The following is a 19,639-nucleotide window of genomic DNA, read 5'->3' on the forward strand; positions in this document are numbered from 1 at the left end:
AAACATAAATTTTAGAGTAAATTTGTTTATAATTGCTTGCAAAATGGTGTTAGCCTAATAACCTTAACGAAACAATAATTTTTCTTTAATTTAATAGGAGAGAAAATGATATTTGTTTTGCAAACACGGCACGTTTACTCTTGTTTGTTATATTAACGAATCAAAGTTTGGTACAAATAAAGAGAACGCACAATGGATTACACGAATATACCTAATGCATAAACCGATACACGCATGCACGCACACGTTACATATTACATATAACACACAAAAGGTAGCATATGGTTCAGACAGTTTTTCTCGGAAACTTTTCGAAAATTTTTTTGTTTTTTTTGCAACAACAAGAAAAGAAAAAAAAAAAAACAAAAACAGCTACAATGGAAAACAAATGTTTGTATGTAGACATGTATGCTTAGAGTGTGTACTCTATTGACATCATATATATATATATATATATATAGAAAGAGTTTGCATGGGTGGGTGCAAAGCCAAGCTAAATACAATACAACTCGACCTAATTTTAGCAATGAATCATACGATATATATATATATATATTAGGTGTACGGTGGTGCTTATGTACCGAAAATACAAATATATTTCATTGAGATATTCAGATATACAACAAAAGCTATTGCTCACCTGGTTAACTAATGGTAGTAGTTGTGCTTGAGTGATGAAAATAAACTTGTACGTAAATGTTCAAAAGAAAGTTAAGAAAAAAACATAAAAAGAAAAAATAAAAGAACGAAACAGAAGCAAAACATTGTAAATACAGTTTAATGGCAGTTCTTTTAGTGTAAGTTTCGCAATGCTAGGTATAGCTAAGCAAGGGACTAGATGTCCGAGACCGAGCAGGTGCGAGCACATGTACTATTTGCTGTAGTCAAATAGTTGCTATAATATATATATATATATATATATATATGTGGGTATGTGTATATTGTGCTGTTGTTAAGTTTTTGACTTTAGTTAAAGTTTTGCCTCTATATCTAAACTCCGCAATACATATACAAACGAACGCATGTTCAGAAAATTCATCTTATGTTGCATTAAAGTGAACGAATCCGTGTGGTAAAATACACTTAACACACAAATACCCAACTAACAATATAAAACTGAAGTGTTTTCTACAATTACATACATACATACATACCTATACATATATATACATACATATATATGTATATAGCTTTAGCAGCCTGGTACGTACTCAGATGTACTTCGGTCATCTTGTACTCGGTTTGCATTATAATGGTCATAACGTGCTGGTAGCTTAACCCGTATAAACCGTACATACCTTTACAAAAAACTCTTAAATAGTTGTTGCTTTATAGCACTAGGAGAAAAAGTAGTTTAAGGAATGAAAAGAAATACAGTTATATGCTACGGTTGTTACGGCTCTACGATCACTATTCATCCTGCCGTTTGCTAGTATATGCTTTCAGGGTGTATTTAACGTTTGCAAAAAAAAAAAAAAAAAAAACAAAAACGAGAAAAGACGAAGAAATTATATCCGGCTTAAAACAAATCGTCTGTTTCGCAATTTCAAACTTTATACGGCCGCATGGCTTAAACAAAATTCATGCTATAATAGACAAGCTATTGCTTTAATTTAACATACCTAAAACATAACATATATACAGACGGTGTCTTAATCTAACAAAACCTAACATAACTGAATTGGAATTCTCTCAGGCGGATACTTAAAAAGCAAACATAATCAGACATAGAACAGTGGGTTTAACGCAGAAAGACACTACGTATGTAGAATAATTTTAATCTTTAAACTTAGATTTGTTATCAAAGATTTATGGGATTTTTTAAATCATTAATTTTTTTTTTTTTTTTTTTTTGTAACGGACTCGATCAACGAATAAGTGAGGAAAAAATTATTTTTTTATTTATAGAAAGAAATTTCCAAGTTATGATTACTAGTACGTAAGGGCGCCTTATAACCAGATGCCACTTCCATGATTTAAACATGGAAAAGATTACGCTTCAACGGTTTATTATTCCAAATTTTTTTTTTTGGTATCAAAATTCAAAGCCGAATAATTTTCATTAGATCCTGCTCACACTGTAAAGACCCTCTCTCGTTAAATCATGCATGCCCTACAAAAGTCCATTTCTGATGTCATCAATAAATAAGCAAATTTTTAATGGTTCAGTTCTACTAGTTGGATAGGACCTATGGGGAATAGAAGTGAAAATGAACTAATTGGGTGTATGTTTTTTTTTTTCTCAAAAAAATTTGAATCCATATCGTCCCGAGATGTCTGCGATTTTACTGTTTCTTGCTACATCAACACATTGTCTTCCATCCTTAACATCGTCACTATATATACAATGTAGTTATCAATTCGTCCAGTAGCTAGCTCGCGATTGCCAAGAAGAATTTCCATAGTCGATCAATAATCCTGTTCTGCGCGTTAATAGTGGCACAGTAGAATTGCAAAGAAAAAAAAACCACGAAAACCATTTGCACTAACATAAGATGATAAGAAGTTTCATGTTCACCAGGTCATGTTGATAGATAGCAAAGAGGGGCAGCGCTCTCGATATCGATCGAAAGAATTTTCATTCGATAATAAGTAAAATGCTGGAAGCTCTCTAGTCGAAAACTGCATAATCCACGGTTCTCGATATCGAAACTGACCCCAGATAAGACGATAAATAGAGAATGCGGCTATAGGTTATTAAATATGTGCAAGTTTATGAAATAAAAAAAAAGGAAAGAAATTTTTTTCGAACGATAACCTACTAACGTTACCTATCAAATGTCAAAGTTACTCGACCTTAAGAAGTGTAACGAATAGAATTCAAACGATTTATCAAACGTGTTGTTGATGCTAGAAATTTCATGTTATTGCTTCAATTTCAATTTTTTTGAGGAAAAATTTCAAACAGGTGCATAATTAAACTAGTTTCCGACACATGAGACCATTTTGCAGTAAGTAATTTTTCGCTCAGCAATACATCAGTGAGGCTGGCATTTTCTCTCTCTCTCTCTCTCTCTCTCTCTCTCTCTCTCTCTCTCTCTCTGCATCTCTCTCTTTCTCTTTCTTTCTCTCTTTCTAACCCTCTTCATGCCTACCTCTTTTCCGATGAGTCGGTATTTCAATAACATTTTTCAAAAATAATAATATGAACTGTAAACTATGGAACAAATGGCATTTAAGTGCATGTATGGGTAACAAGGACTGAAAATTTTAATTAAGATGTGAACTGCGTTTCACACAACACACAAATCCAAAATAATATACTTTCGCAATAGTTAGTTATGCACATTTGTATTTTTAAAATTACTTATAAAATCTAAAAGTCCAAGGCAAGTTATGTTATTAACCTTGTAATAATTTCATTGTAATAGAGAGTACACGGACAAATAACTCAGTTATTAAAAAAAAAAAAAAAAAAAAAAAAAAAATAAAGAAATATTTTTTAAAAATATACATGTGATGGTGTGGATGATAGAAATAAGCAGTCAATCAATCTGTCTGCAATGAGTGAGTGAGGATATGTAATGATATTGAAGAAAACCAATTGCGTGATATTTTTTAAAAAAATTTTCATGAAAAATTGTTTTTACAGCTTGTGTGAAAAATTTTCCCAAAGCCTTGTGTAAATGACGTTTAGAATTTCGTTTTCAGCTTTTCAATGCAAGCATACGTGCAAACAGCTAATAAGCAATTTAATACACAAGATATGACATATGACATCTACTACCACTAAATAGTGGAGTATTCTCCCCTTTTTTTGTTTTGGGCACACATACAGCGATATATATATTGCTTACTGTTTTTATGCAGCAGACAAGAAAACTTCGAATCAACAAAAGTAATAATTAACCAGTGTAACAGAGCAAAGATGGGCGGGGGTAGTTACTATGAAGTCATTTTACAAAAGTTTATAACAAAAATTTTAGTTTTAAAAGAAAAATATCTTGGAAAAGCAAATGAATGTCAATTTTGAGGTTATGAGGATGGTCTCAAATATTTTTTTAACAAAGTTCCACTTTATTCATCACTGAGGATGGTGATGCAATTAGGCCAATGGTTCCTTAGCAATTCGCAGAGACGTTCCAAAGTTCTACTATCAGGGTATTCTTAGTTCGCAGGTCATTTCCAGAATTTGAGCGACGTTTTCCTCGGCGGTTACAATTTTTGACGGCTGCAGACATTCGTTGCCGCTCAGGTTACTATAACCACTCACTATTCCACCACTATTCCACAGTGATAGACGATGTTGCCCTATCCCCGACACAGCGGCCAACTCATCTTAATGTAGGCGTAAGGTCCGTCAAAAGCAAATAGTTAATGATAGTCCGATACTCAATTTTGTCCAAACGATGACCATACACACAACATTGGATGAAAAATAGCAACAATTCTGATGAGTACTAATCGATGCGGACTCGCATCCTCATGTTTATCAGATGGAAAGCCTTTAAGGCAATCTACGTACATATAATTTCTACAGCTTTACAGGTAGGCTTCAGGAGGTAGGAGAAATGATTTTGGGGATCTTTCCCACGAAATTTTGTAAATTACTTCCGACGTACATACCGCCTGCACTCGAGATAAGGAAGGCAAGTGGACCGTCTTAGCTTTCATGTTAAAATTGCGATTAAATTATTGGTATTTTCGCATATCGCCGAGCTTTCTTGCATATGCACCTCAGGTGTAAGCGAGTTCGTCAATCAGAAGGATTTTAATGGGCCCTAAAACATAGTTGCCTCAGTTTTTTCGCTAACCATATCTTATAGCCTATAAATTAATGTTCTTGATGTATTGTGAGTGTGTGTGTTAACAGGTGGTTCATATCCATTTATATGTTCTTCAAATTTCATAGTAAAATTTAGAATGATTTTTAAATTGGATTTTTCTGTAGAGTTCTCTCACCCAAACCGATTACTTTAGTTGCTAGTGCTTTAAGACTTCTTAGAATTTATTTCTCTGACTAAATTAATTATAGTAATCATAATAATGATAATAATAATAATAATACTTTTCCACCTATTGTTGACCATAGCTGTTTTAAAAGGGTATATGTCTTAGTTTCGGAGATTATAAGCGTTGATTTGCATTGTATATCCTTAATGGAGTGCCCTAAGGACTATTAAAGAATAAATTTAGTATGTGATTCTTCGATGGTTGTGAGTATAAAGGAGCTTAACTGCATGTATATACTGCCGCCAAGGTGTATTTTCTTCAGACATTTCTCTTTCCCCATTGTTTTTTCCCAATGAATTTTGATGCTTGTAGCGTATGGGCGTGGCAAATTTTTCATGGACAAATATTTGATCAACTGATTGATTGACTTGTCCTAATTGCAGTGTCCATCGCCTCAACATCAATCACTAATTATGATAAAGTGCTGAATAGGAATCACTAATGTTCGTTTCGAGAGAAATGACGCATGAGAGGATTCGATATTTATTTTTCGCAAATCTACTATTTACCGGATAGTCAAAGTAAATTTGCAGCAATTAAGCCTGGAAACAGTCCCATGAACATGTAATGAATAGCGCACTATACCTGGGTTCGTTAACAATAATGAATATTTCTAGCTATTACCCGGCATTTGCTTGAATCCAAGATTTCAATTAAACTGTTTGCACTATACTCAGCAATTTTTTTGTCATTTTCTCACCGAATGCTTAAACTTTTACCTAAAACAAGGAAACATTTTTATCAATTTTAGATTTATTTAAAAAAAACAGAAGAAGAAGAAGAAAAAAAATAATTTTTTTTTATATTGTTATTTTTATAAATTTGAAAAAAAAAAGACGAAAAAAAATGCGTGAAAACAAAACAAAAAGTCTTTAGTTTTTTCGTTGCTAGAATTGAAAACGTTAAAAGGCTTTTGTTGAGAAATTGTACTTAAGGGAGTCATATAAATTACATGGCATGACATTAACTACACGATGTCAAGTTGTTGCTACTGCTGTTGCTACCGTTCGTTCTTATATGCGTCTGCATGTTTGTATGACAAACGTCATATATCTTAATAATACGTAGTATACATATCCGTACACATATTTTCAGTAAATGCACTTGAGTTGCAATTGCTTTTGATGATGATGCTCCAGTATTTGCTATTCTCGTCGTTGCTATTATATAACCCAACCAGCTATTGCGATACTAGTGCTGCTCGTGCTGCTGGTGCTGCTGCTGCTACTGCTGCTGCTGGTTATGTTGTTTTGCTGGTGAAGCAGATAATTTTTATGAGGCTGGCTTGTTTTCATATATTATACAATGCTCTAGAGCTGCTTCTAAGAATATGAGTACATCCTAATGGTGCTCCTGCATTACAACAAGTAATTGGAATACTCGTATACATATAACCATATATGTTTACTACGTAGAATGTTCGCACATTTGAAAATTCTGGCTTCTACTCTCTCTCTCTCTCTTTCTCTCTCTCTCTTTCTCTCTGTCTATTCAATGTATTTATTATGTGTATACAATAGACAGAAGTTTAAGTTGATGTTGATGTTGTTGGGGTATTGCAGCTTTTGTTTTGATTTTTTTGTTGCATGCAAATGCTTCAGTCATTAAGTAACATTGACATCATCTAAAGTGTATGACGCGATGATGTTGTTGATGATGAGAATGAAAATTTTCTTCTTCTTCTTGCCATTGTTCGTTCGCGTCATTCATTCATTGGTGATGTCAAATTGCTGCGATAGCAAGCAACAATGAAAACGATGGCGTTGAAGACGATGATAGAGAACGAATATAGAGAGTTAAAATAAACATATATATATATATATATATATATATATATGTGTGACTGCATAACATTTTCATAAGAATATGAAATTTTATACAAAACAGATGAGCTCTGAAATGGAATTGCTGTGGGAAGCTAAAGAACTCCAAACATCGTCAAACCATACATTGTCAGATAGATATCCCATAAAACTTCTCAAACGATCCTGATGCTATGCATATTCTACTACCAACCACTGCATGTACATACTTGGTGATGGGCTCAGGCGTAATGCTTAGGTTAGTTTGAAAAATTTCCCATTTACATACGACATACACATGGGTATATGGCATCTCTCGTATACATCTTGTTATTCTCCTCAGAAAATCGAAGTCATAGAATACAATGTGTGACATACAACATAAACATTTACAATTCCTTCATATTAGATAGAAACTGTGAAATTGTTCATAGGCAACATACTCCTCACATATAGCACATCTGTCACCATACACGTAATGCAAACATCCAAGCAATGATAGTATTGTCATTTTTGTTTTGTTGCCGAGTTTTGGTTTTTACGTTATGCTCTGTCTGTTGCTTTATACTACGGTTCAGCACTTTTAAATGCAATTATAATGCAATTAAATAAATATGAAATTTTCAAGCTTTCCTAGTTACTTCCGTGTTAAAACAGCACCATAAATATATATATATATATTATATATCACGCATATGCATACCGTGAACATAACACATATATATAAACATACATTTATACCTGTATAGATAGTCAGTAGTTAAGTCGTGAATGACAAATAAAAATTTTCTTTTACTATTCGTTTCATGTCCACAGTTAACAAAGTGACGAATTTTTTAAGGATAGAAGCTATCGGTCCTCGCGATACTTCATCTGCTTAGGTTCTAGTTCGAGCGATTGTCTATTTTCATACTCTTGCCGCGACAGTTGCAATTATTTTATTGAGTTTTTCTTATTCAAAATAAATTAAGATAAGAGTTCTGATAAGATATATAGAGTGCGTATGTGGGTCCGGTCAAATTCAATCTGTATTTAGCATTGACATAAGCATGTCTCTGTGTTTAAAAAACTATTGCGCCATTAAAACTTTGTTTAGCAATAAATTGGATTTTCTTTGTCGTTAAGCCAAGCATAAAATCGAGATATGTGCACTCTTTTCATAGCTAGTAAAACTGAGAATCAGAGAATATGCAGCTCATTTGTAATTTGGAGACCGTATGATGAGCACCTACATATACAAAATCCCAAACAATATTTCTCATATATGATTGATAGATTGAATTTCGGAATAGTCTCGTGTACCAATTAAATTTTAACGCCTACATAGTAAGCAAGACCGGCAGATGCAAAGTATTTCAATACAGTCCAACAATCAGAGCTGAGAATAAGTTTATAACGAGGATCCTGCTAAAAACTTGACAGAGTAAACAAATGGCGATAAGAGTCTGATCAAGAGCATGATGCAGTAAACCCATAGTATGACACTCCTATCAAAGGCCATGTAATGTAATATAATTAAATTTAATCAAAACTAATATTTGTAGTTACGCTGTGCATTTATTTCATTACTCTCTCTACTCACCTTTTTTATTACGTAATCGCATGAACGCATATTGAATGCGTAGCTTTATCTATCTAAGAGCAATAAAATACAAAAATTGAAAAATCACGTTTTATTAAACCTTGTTCTCGTATAAACATGATGTAACGTTGAATTCGGTCCAATCTAAATATAATCCTTATAGACATTTAAAATGATTCTCACAAAGGTACACAAGAATTCATTGTTTGTTGAAACTACTTTTCTTCTGTGTTTCTCTGTCAAGTTTATGGAAATCTTCCATGTTTTCGTTTACCCTCATTTGCATTTCTATGTGTTGTGTTATGTTTGAAAATAAATTCTGCTTTAGTTCCCTTTTTCTTTTATCTAAACGTTTTCCTGTTTACATTGCTAAAAATAAATAAACAAAAATGCTCTCACTCAGATAGCAATAGTTTTTTTTACTCCTGTTACCTTCGCATACGCGAGTGCATTTTAGTGCTAAGGGCATTATGCATGCCGTATAAATGTATTTATTAGGAAATCTATCTTTCTGCTTAATGCTATATGTAGCCAGTGGGAAACCAAGTAACTAGATTTCAAATTCCTCTGCATCTATGTTTGCCTATATCTCCTTTTTCCTTATTCTAAGCTCTCTAAATATTTCAAATGTCATGGTTCAATGCCATTTGCTAGTGGCTCCACGAGTTTCTCGCAATCACTTTCGCGTCATCGCTTTCTCTATACCTATAGCTATGTGCATATATATATTTATATACATATATACATACATATATATACACATATATGTTATGGAAATGGTGTCAGCGCAATTTCCTAAGATATTTGGGTACAACCATCCCGGAATCGCTTTCGCGTTAGCTCAACATGGATCCCGTATGAATCATTGATTCCCGCTATAAAACACTCACTTCCCGTTCTCAATAAAACTAGAGCACTTTCTCTAACTTTCGATATATCCCCAGCGATATGGAAAGGATATTTACCAAAGGATATTTCCACATCATCGTTTACGTTGTGACGCACGTCAAATGTATTTTCTGCTCGTAGACTGACACGACAGAGATAACCAGAGAAATTTTCGCGGAAACTATGCTTTACTATATCGTTAGCTGTATCTGTAACTGTACCTGTACTTGTATCTATACGTATATATCTACATGTCTATATCTTGATCAACATATCTATATCTGTTTACGTGTATCTATACCTATATATCTGTATCTATATAACTATATCGGTATCTATATATCTATATCTATATCTTTATCTACATATCTATATCTGTATATCTATGACTATGGTATACTAAATCTATATCTGTATCTGTAAATGTAACTGTGTATCTATATCTATATATTTATATCTGTATCTACATATCTATATCTATATCTTGGTCTATACATCCGTATATGTATATCTGTATCTATGTCTATATATCTGTATGTATATAACTACATCTACGTCTATATCTTTATTTATCTATCTATATCTGCATATCTGTATCTATATAACTATATCTACATCTTCGCCTATATCTATATACCTGTATCTATATCCATATCTCTACATCTATATTTATACTTATGTGTATATCTACACCTATATATCCTATATATCCGTATCTGGACTCATAACTGTATTTAGATCTATATCTACATCTATCCTATATCTATATCTGTATATACATCTACATCTACATCTATACGTATATCTATATCTACATCTGTAGTTATATCTATATCTGTAGCTATATCCGTATCTACATCTATACCTGTATTTACCTTTTTATCGAGCTGAACGCTTACCTCTCCCATTACCGTTTACCTTCGCCTTTGCATCTTTATCTCACAATGACATCAAGTTCTTTGTATCCGTCATATATTAAATTTCTTTTTTTCTTTTTAAATAGCTTGGTCGGGGGGTAAGTCTCATTTTAAATTTTGGCACGTTTCTGATAAATATGTGCATTAATGTTCACATCGATATCTGGTACAAATCGTAAACTGCTAGAGACAATGGATTTAAAATTTGTCTTATTTTCATTTGAATTTATTGCGTCCATTTTTAAATGCCATTTGTGAAATCAACTCATGATATGTTGTTTCAATGCGTGCGACCAATGAAAGACAGGTGGGGTGTCGAAAGGAAATATACAAAGCTTTGGAACTAAATTACATTAGCATATATTCCCACATGCATAAAAATGTTGCTAATTACCGCCTCCTTTCGTTTCTATCATATTCTAACTGCTATCTAATATAAGTGCTGTGAGGAATGCTTTGCATGGGTTAGATGCTTTGTATGAGTTAGATTTTCGTACAAAACTTGAGTGGCCCGCTATGTTTTGATTATTTATGAACTTATGACGTTTTCTATCGTTTGCTTTATATAATTTTCTCTTAAAAATTTCCACAATCTTGCAGTACTTCTTCGATCCAGAAGCAGAACGAACCATATCCAATATGCCTTGATATATCGTCGGTATGTAATTTGCAAACTTTTAACTGTGACATCGTATGTACCTCAAAAACAAATATCTTTCCTACTTTTCTTACGTGAAGATTTGAAGTTCACAGTTCGCTTTCACTCAATCTAAAAATGTAGTGTTCCTTGGCCACGAATTTCGTTCATCCATCATATTTATTTAAGTTTTCATATCATACCTTCTCATGCACAAACAAACGCGAATTGGTTGTATTTGTTTCCATTGTCCTTTTGTGAATGTGCAAATGCAGATTTCATCACACGGTGCATGCACAGCACTGGTCTCATACTGGTTTTGCATATGCATACACCTGGATGGCAAATATTATGGAAGCGAAGTTTTATCTCTTGTGAAAGCAAATTACATTGCGACGCCCTGGAAGTGGGGTTTCGTGTCTAATCTAATGTTCATGCATATCATATGTTGCACTTTGAAAATATACGAGTATAATAATTTTATCATTCTATTTGCAACGTTCACACTGTATGTATCATACATCGATCAATAAGTCCGCTTAGCAGCTGGTTGAGATAGTGGATGGTCGTGAAGCACATAAGACCCTTTGAAATTCCGTATATTGTTTGTCAGTGACGTAACGGCCACCGAATAATTTACTTCTTCCTTTGATATCCAATATTACACAGTATGTTTATTCTTCTTAAGCATGGACCATTCAAAATTCTTCTTCTTCCAAATTCATTACTTTTATTGTTTATTTGAAGAAATCCATTACCGAAGCCCATCAATCACTGTTACAAGCTTATGGTGATGCTGTTCCATCATATCGCAATTGTCGGTTTTGGTGGGATTCAGTGAAAATGCCATAACTTGTTTTGGAAAAACTGTCCAAGGTACACAATTCAGCTCGAATGAGAAGTTCTGCCACAACCCAGCGTACTCGCTAGTCATGACGCCTAATGATGCAGCAGCCGTGTTCAGAACGGTGCAGCACGGTTTGGATGGCACGCGGTTCAGCAAAGTTGAAGAAACGCGACAATGGGTCGATGATTAGTTCACTGCCAAACCAATATCGTTCTTTCGACATGATATCGCGGAAACTATTTTGTTTTCTTCGTTTTATTCTGTCAGTTTTCCAAGTAAAAGAATTATACAAAAATTAACGCAACCTGCTGAAGTTAAGCTAATTGCCACGGGAAGGGCAAGCAATTTCTTGACTTGGATAGAATAATTGTGCATTTTTTTATGGCAAATGCTATTGTCGGACGAATTCTCTTTATATCTGGAATTTTTGATAGCATCGCTATAGCTGAAGCTATCTTACTACTACTACTATACACTTTAAAGTTTGCCAACAAAAATCTTAAAAAGACAAACTTTTCATTCGTTTAGGATGCGGCTTTTTACCAACAAAGAGAAATCAAAAGTCACAAAGTTGTCTGAAAGATGCTAAAAAGTCATAGGCAACAAAGTCCACTCTGTGTATAAGAAGAAATGAGTTTTATTTCGAAGTAAAGAAAAGCGTAGTTAACAAATCCTTTAAGAAAAGCAGTTTTGTCAACTTCCCTCAGGATGCAATCATGCAAATTTTAACAAATAAATTTGGAATATTTTACGAAATCTCTGATCATTGATTTTCACTTTACTATATATAACGATCGTTGTTAAAATTTATTTGATTGGTTAAGAAATTGCATTTCATAAAGTATTTAATGTTCGCGTTTGATTGACTTTTCGTTTGATTTCTCAAGAAATCTTACGTGCATACATGATATTTAAGCCTACGATATTATTATCTCAATTTATACATTGAACAAACATACATACGATAGTATTCTTTTGTATAAAATTTGAATTTAACCCAGTTTATAGGAAATTTTAACCCAAATACATAACATTATTACAATCGAAAAGGAGAAAAAGAAAAAAAATTTAACTTTTTTTATGTATACACGAGAACTTAATGAAATAAAAACCTTCAATGAATACGCAAAAAAAAAAAAGAAAAGAAAAAAAAAAAATTAAACATTCATAAAGCATGTAATATGGTGTATAGAGAACAGAGAGAGAGAGAGAGAGAGAGAGAGAGAGAGAGAGACAAGTAACTTCAAGGGCAATCTCACATAGGAAAAGCGTTTCTTTCTTTCTTTCTTTCGCTCCTTCCTCCTCCACACAGTAAGTACACAATGCAATAATTTTTGCAGACTATATGTATAAAAATCTTGCATGCAATACGAAAATAATTTCAATTTAATTTAAAAATTCACTCAAAACGATACGTATGTTTAAACTTAGGCATTGTTGTTGAATAGCAAAAGCGAATGCAAAGAAAAACACACATTTGCATATATGTATGCGTGTGTATACTTTCGTAAATACAACAACGAATGAAATAACCATGATGATCAAAAAAAAAAAAAAAAAAAAAACAAGAAAAAGAAAAAGGAAAAATTTAACAAAATGTTTAACATTTCACCAGCAAAATACTTACTACCAGAGAACATACAACAATGAATACTCATATCATACGGAAACAGTAAAAATAGAAACTATTACACAAACATATACATATACATCGCAAGCTTATGGCAAATATGCAGTCAGACAGACTCAGCCGCACATACACACACACACACACACGAATACATACATAGATAGAAAGCAAACATTCAGTGAAAAACTTTCAATGGCATAACACAGGGTGGCTTAAGTTTTTATGCAAGAAAATGCGGCAAAATGTTTAAATAAAAGTTGCAAAAAAAAAAAAAATTAAAAAAAAATATTAGAGAAGAAATGAGGCGAAATCAACAATTGAGGACACGCCTGAAGTGGCAAACAAAAGTGAAAATTTGCCAAAAATGCATAAAAATTGATATAAAAAGTTAAAAAAAAAAAAAAAAGAATACACTCAAAAAAAAAAAAAATAATAAAATAAAAACAAGAAGAAGAGATATTCAAAATAATGAATTTCATTTTAGCCATTTGAAGTGTTAAGGAAACTTTTTTATGAACACTTGACTCAACAAAGAAAATCTAGAAAATTATGTAAATTTAGGTTGAATCCAGTAAGAGCGACAGAGAGAGAGAGAGAGAGAGAGAGAGAGCGAAAGAGAGATAGAGAGAGGTATGCAAGAAAAAAAAGAACAAATGAATGAGAAATGTACATTCAGCTTGAGACGACTATAAAACAACCATCATACTGCTGCGCACACAGTCAAAATTGATGCACTAATGAATTCCATATCGGTCGACCAATAGCATGAACATATATATGCATACAATTTCAACAAAACTAGTGAAACAAAAAAAAAAAAAAAAAAAGTTTTTTTGTAAACCGCATAGAGCCAATAGATCCTGTGACTCATGCCAGGCTTAGGATTGATCCTAATCTGAAAACAGCGCAGCAGAGTTTATAACGTAGGTAGACGGATAACTCGACTGAAAGCTTACTGATCAGCTTGCTCTGCTATATCCCTAACAATCATTTCCTGCCAGCAATAAGAGATAATTACGTGTGTAAGAAGAATGTGGACAATTTTTTTCTAAACATGTTCAGGGAATCATTCAAGGATTTCAAAGTCAGACATTTCTTAAGCACTTTTTTGGTTCCAATTAAGGAAAACATTGAAGTCCTTTATATTAAATTAGACATACGATCAGCGTAAATATGAAGCTGTCGCTCATCTTTGCTATGAAATCGGGGTTATATTCTAAAAGAGATCTTATATTTTTTTATTTTTTTATTGTTTTTTTTTTTTGTTACTCCTGTAAGACGAACTACGATTCATGGGCCCAAAGTTCGTCTTTTGCGTGGCCTTAAGGTGAGCTCAGTGTTGAATTTTTATTCTTAAGCTACTTCAACTTTCCCTTAATAAAATTGCGATTCAATATCAAAGACCAGCTAAATTAGATTAAACACCAAAAGACTTTATGTAAATAAGGGATGACCTATATTACTACTAAAAGGGCTGATCTGCATATAAAAACGTGCAAAGTGCTTCAAAATCACATATTTCAAAAACGCGTCTCCAAAGCATTGCCAATATCGTGCAAGTGATGATAGATAAAAATGAAGATTTCCTACAATATTTATTAGTGGCAATTAACTGCAGTGGAGAACCAGACCTAATTAACGCATAAACACAACCATTAGAATGTACAACTTATAACAAAGGATATAATGATATAAAATTTAGAACAAAAATCGTATCCCGATCATATAAAATATTAAGTCCGCTACTATCAAAACGATTTGTTCCTGTTCATATATATGTATGTACTTGCTTGTTGACAGTTGACATCCAAAACTTGTGTAAAAATCAAATCAATTTTCAATTATGTTCAACCAAGCCTCCTTTTAGGGTTTCACTTCGATTAGTAGGATTAGTAGATGTAGTAGCCGTCTAAAAGTCAGTCCGAATGTCCTAAGTGTTATGCATATATTACATAAGCCTATCTAGTATTTTGCACATATATATTTTAAGATTTAAAATTCTTTGCTCGCTCCAATAATTAGGAATAAATTAAAAGGTGAACTCAATTAAGTTCATCTGCATTGACAAACACTAGTAGGCTTAAAAGCAATTATATTATTGTAGATTTTGTTATCGATTGTAAATTCCATTAGTACGAAGATGCAATAAATAAATGCAAATTGTAAAGAGAGAAACCTGGGTTTTTTTTTTTTTTGTTTTTTTTCACTTACCTTCATACGACGCATTATTTATTTATTCTTCATTTTCAGCTCAAGTTCAAGTGAATATAAAAATTTTTATTTCTTGTCTTTCAATATTTACATACATGTAGGGGTGTTGCGAATGCCAGCACAAATTTATTATACTGCAAATAATAATAATAATGCAAAAAAAAAAAAAAAAAACTTTAATTAGTTACTGAGTTGAAATATTATTTTTTTCATTTAATTACAGATTTGACAAAAGAAAAGAAAAAAAGTAAATAAATAAATAAAAAATACTTCCAAAAAAGGTCAAAAGAGCAAAATGAATTCATGAAAGGTTCCTCGTTATAATATAACAACAACAACAACAACAACAAATATACAGTATAACTCAATAGTATTGGAAAATTTAAATGTAATAAATGCATAGATAATGACTGAAGTGGGAAAAGTAAAACTGAAACCAAAAGGAAATGAAAACAAATTAATTGGTGCCACTTGGACTAAGCACTAACAAAATTTCAACAGATAAGACCGAGAAGAAGAGGATGAAAATCAAAGCAATATATATATATATATTTGTATGCACAACAACAAAGCAAACAAAAAGAGGAAAAATTCCCTAAAGAGGAACATTATCAATACAAACTACAAACTATAAATAAGAATAAATTGCGAATCAAGAATGAAAAATAACTAAAATAAAAAAAAAAATCAGACATTTTCAGAAGAAGAGTAAATGCAGAAAAAGAATTAAATTTCACGAGAGAAACTTAAATTACAACTTCCCTAGGAATACTATAGCGCGAACAGAGTGCAGAGTAACTAACTCATTTAGTAGCATTTATTTGGTGATTAAACAAAAAAAAAAAAAAAAAAAAAACTTAAAATAAATAAAACTGCATCGTACAAACACACAACGAATAACATAGAGAACGACAGAGGCGGCGCCGACAACGACGACGGCGATTTGTTTGGCGCGTGAACGACGACAACGGCAACGAATTGAATTGAATAATCATTCAAACAAGATTAAAACATGGATTTGTTTAAACAAAATGACAGCATGCCAATGACCTGGCTGACATGGCGTCAATTTGTAGGCCTTATAACTCTAGTGGTGTTTGTATGCAATTTAAATATCACAACCGGTCAAATCGATTGGGACGACGACGATGATCCAGGTAAGTTATCTATTTAATAGTGACTGTCTGTTACATGCAATGTAATTACTAGACAGGCTCGATAATTTAATTAGCCGAATAGACACATACACGGTAACGAATAAAATCCGAGTTAACAGCAATAATGTAATCATACACATCCAAACAGAGGCAGAGTGAATCTATTTTCTATCTATCTTCGGTGAATAGATAGCTAGCTAGCTGAAGGAAATTTAAAGCAATTTTTGATGTCTACCTTACTTAGTTAGTTAGTTAGTTAGTTAGTTGCGACACATTATTTGAATATCAATTTTTTTGTTTTCTCTCCCTTTCTTTTTTTTTTTTTTTAAGAGCAAATCTTTTCTTTTTTGCAGTTTTTTTTTTTTTTTTTGATAGTTTTCGCAATAGAGGGAAATCTTCTTCTTCTTCTTCTTCTGCTTGTTCACTGTATTATTATTATCTAAGAGTTGTTTATTATTAAATTGTATGTATGTATGTAGTGCAATGAATTTCAAAAATGGTTTTCTGCAATCAATTCTATTACTTTTCTTGCTCTATTTATTACAGTTGACAAGTACTATACTTTATCAATTTTGTACGATTTTCAAAACACTAACAAAACAGCAAAGCAGTCAATACACACACATAGTATACATACATAGTATTCAAGTATCTTTTATTTTATATTTTTTTCTCATTTGAAAAATTTCGTACATTGACATTTGAAATCGTGACCCAGTTATGTGCATTGCATTTCCCATTTGGAAACATGAAAACTTTTGCTTTAGTTGACTTCATGAAAACAAAGGTTAAATGTGAAATTTGTTTTTTTTTTTTTTTTTTTTTAAATTCACATTTATGGAAAGTATAGCCAGCACCAAGTCCTGCAAAACTTTATCTTACGCAAAAAAATTATAAAAAGAGTAAGTATTTTATGGATTCCTTGCGCGGGATTATGAATTAAAATCGTCTAAAATCTAACCTATCAGTTGAGTATAGTTATTTGCTTAGTTGCTTAGATCATTAAAGTCAGTATAATTTAATTTCCATATCCTCTATAGGATAGGATTATATTGTATGCAAAGCATACAAAATATATGCACTATGCTGGGTGTAGTTGAGTGTTTTTTTTTTTTTTTTTTCAGAATATTTTATTATTGTTGTTGTCGTTGTTCCATACTTTTCACAGAATGCAAATTAAGATCCATTTTATGGGTAACATCATAAGCATGGATAAACAGATGATAAGCCATCGATTGAAGTCTATGTTAACCATAAGAAACACTTTCGGATAAATATCACGTCCAGGCCATCATATTAACGCTTCCTGAATAGGTTTTTGATATGTGAACGCTGTCAACCAGCTCGTAAAGCGTTTCCACACAGCAAACACATTTTTCCCTGTAATAATGGGAGCTTTAATCATTTGATTACAGCAATTCATTCCATATGAATGAATCAGTGAATATATCTCTGCATCATGAAGAGTACGCGAGCTCGAAACGTTTCCTATAAACAGTAACTTGATCGCAAATTCGCGAGTAACGAACGTTTGGTTCACTTTGACTCATAGACGGATCCTTTCTTTTCGAATGTATAAAATATTGTATATTTCCCATATGACAAATATAGTATGCGAATGTATTTTTGCTCGATTTTATTGCTTTCAAGCTAGTGTTTGATAGTAGAAAATCCGGTCGATTATAAATCTTCTTTTACCGTAAGTCATACAACCATTAAAAGGTCCCTGGATTAAGTATGAGAATATATTTTTTCCTAAACATGGACATGATTTGTCAAGACGGTCATGAAACATGTCAATGTCACCAATATTTGATACAAATCTATTCCTGTGGAGAAGCTTGTTGAGATTTGCGAGTAAGCAATAGTCGCTGAGAAGAAACCGACGGGTGGAACAGTACTTCCGACTTGCGGGTAAACGAAGCATCCATTTTTATGGAACAATAATAAATGTTCCGTCTTTAGTTATCTTTAGGATATCATCGATATCGCGTAAATTCATCAACATCGCGAATAATTTTCAAAATTCTTTTCATATTCTCTTTCTTCGGTCTGGCAAGCCCCGGACAACAAGTGGTTTTCAATGGCAAAAAAGTTGCCGTCGCACTTTTCAACCCAACGGTGAGCTTGAATAATATTTACTCCCCTCAAAAAGCAATGTTTAATTAGAAGGACGATATTCGAGTTTCTCTATTGCCATTGATGAAATTTTTAAACGAACGACCGCATTGCCACGAAATTTTTATAGGCGTTGTTTAGCGATTGGAATATATAATGACTTTTTTGGTTAGAGACGATATGCTTGTGTCAGGCTCCCAGCAATGATTAACCGAAATGTCGTAGTTTTTCTATACTTTACTGTATTCCTCAGTCGTAGCTTCAGTGAACGATTTTTTTGGCAAATTCGATTGCATCCCCAATCCTAGTTTATCATCCCGTTGTAGTTAGTTTAACTTACTTCTTTTAATTTCTCCCTTGCGTTTCTTTTTCAATTGCAAATTATAATGTGCTTTATAAGCAATCTCGTCTTTCGTCTCATCCAATTGCATCTATATAGGGACTATCGCAAACAATTAGGATTTATTTAATTCTTCATTAATTCTTGCGAATATTTAATAGAGATTTCATAGGACATGAGGCGAAACTAAACTATTGCCTCTCATAGAAAGATAAAATTTGAATTAAAATAATTAGGCGGATAGCTTTAGCACCCTTCTTATTGCTTATATGGTATAATCATTATTATTATTATTATATTGTATTATTATTATTATTATTATAATTATTATTTTATTACCATTTCTTAATTATTTTATTTTTATAATGTATTTCTTTTAAGTTGCTTTTTTTTATTATATGATGTTATTTTTTTTTTTTTATTATTTTTTATTTATATTATATTTTTTTTTATTATTAATATATGTATATATATCTAATAATATATATTTAATTAAAATTTAATAATTATAATAAAAAGAGGGGAGTTTATTGTAATAATTTGAGGAATTATAGTAT

General features: G+C 32.2%; 1 protein-coding gene across 2 annotated transcripts in view; it reads left to right on the forward strand.

Moving 5' to 3' along the window:
• The first annotated feature begins 16,313 nt into the window (after nucleotides 1-16,313).
• The window catches only part of LOC119635094 (serine-rich adhesin for platelets), a 189,051-nt gene continuing 185,725 nt past the window's right edge, over nucleotides 16,314-19,639 (forward strand). For both annotated transcript variants that reach the window (XM_038029662.1, XM_038029663.1), the window contains exon 1: nucleotides 16,314-16,624. In XM_038029662.1, coding sequence (XP_037885590.1) covers nucleotides 16,480-16,624 — 145 coding nt within the window. In that variant the 5' untranslated portion in view covers nucleotides 16,314-16,479. The remainder of the gene's footprint in view (nucleotides 16,625-19,639) is intronic.

Source organism: Glossina fuscipes, unplaced genomic scaffold (genome assembly GCF_014805625.2).
Source record: "Glossina fuscipes isolate IAEA_lab_2018 unplaced genomic scaffold, Yale_Gfus_2 3, whole genome shotgun sequence".
In the NCBI taxonomy this organism is placed as follows: Eukaryota; Metazoa; Arthropoda; class Insecta; order Diptera; family Glossinidae; genus Glossina; species Glossina fuscipes.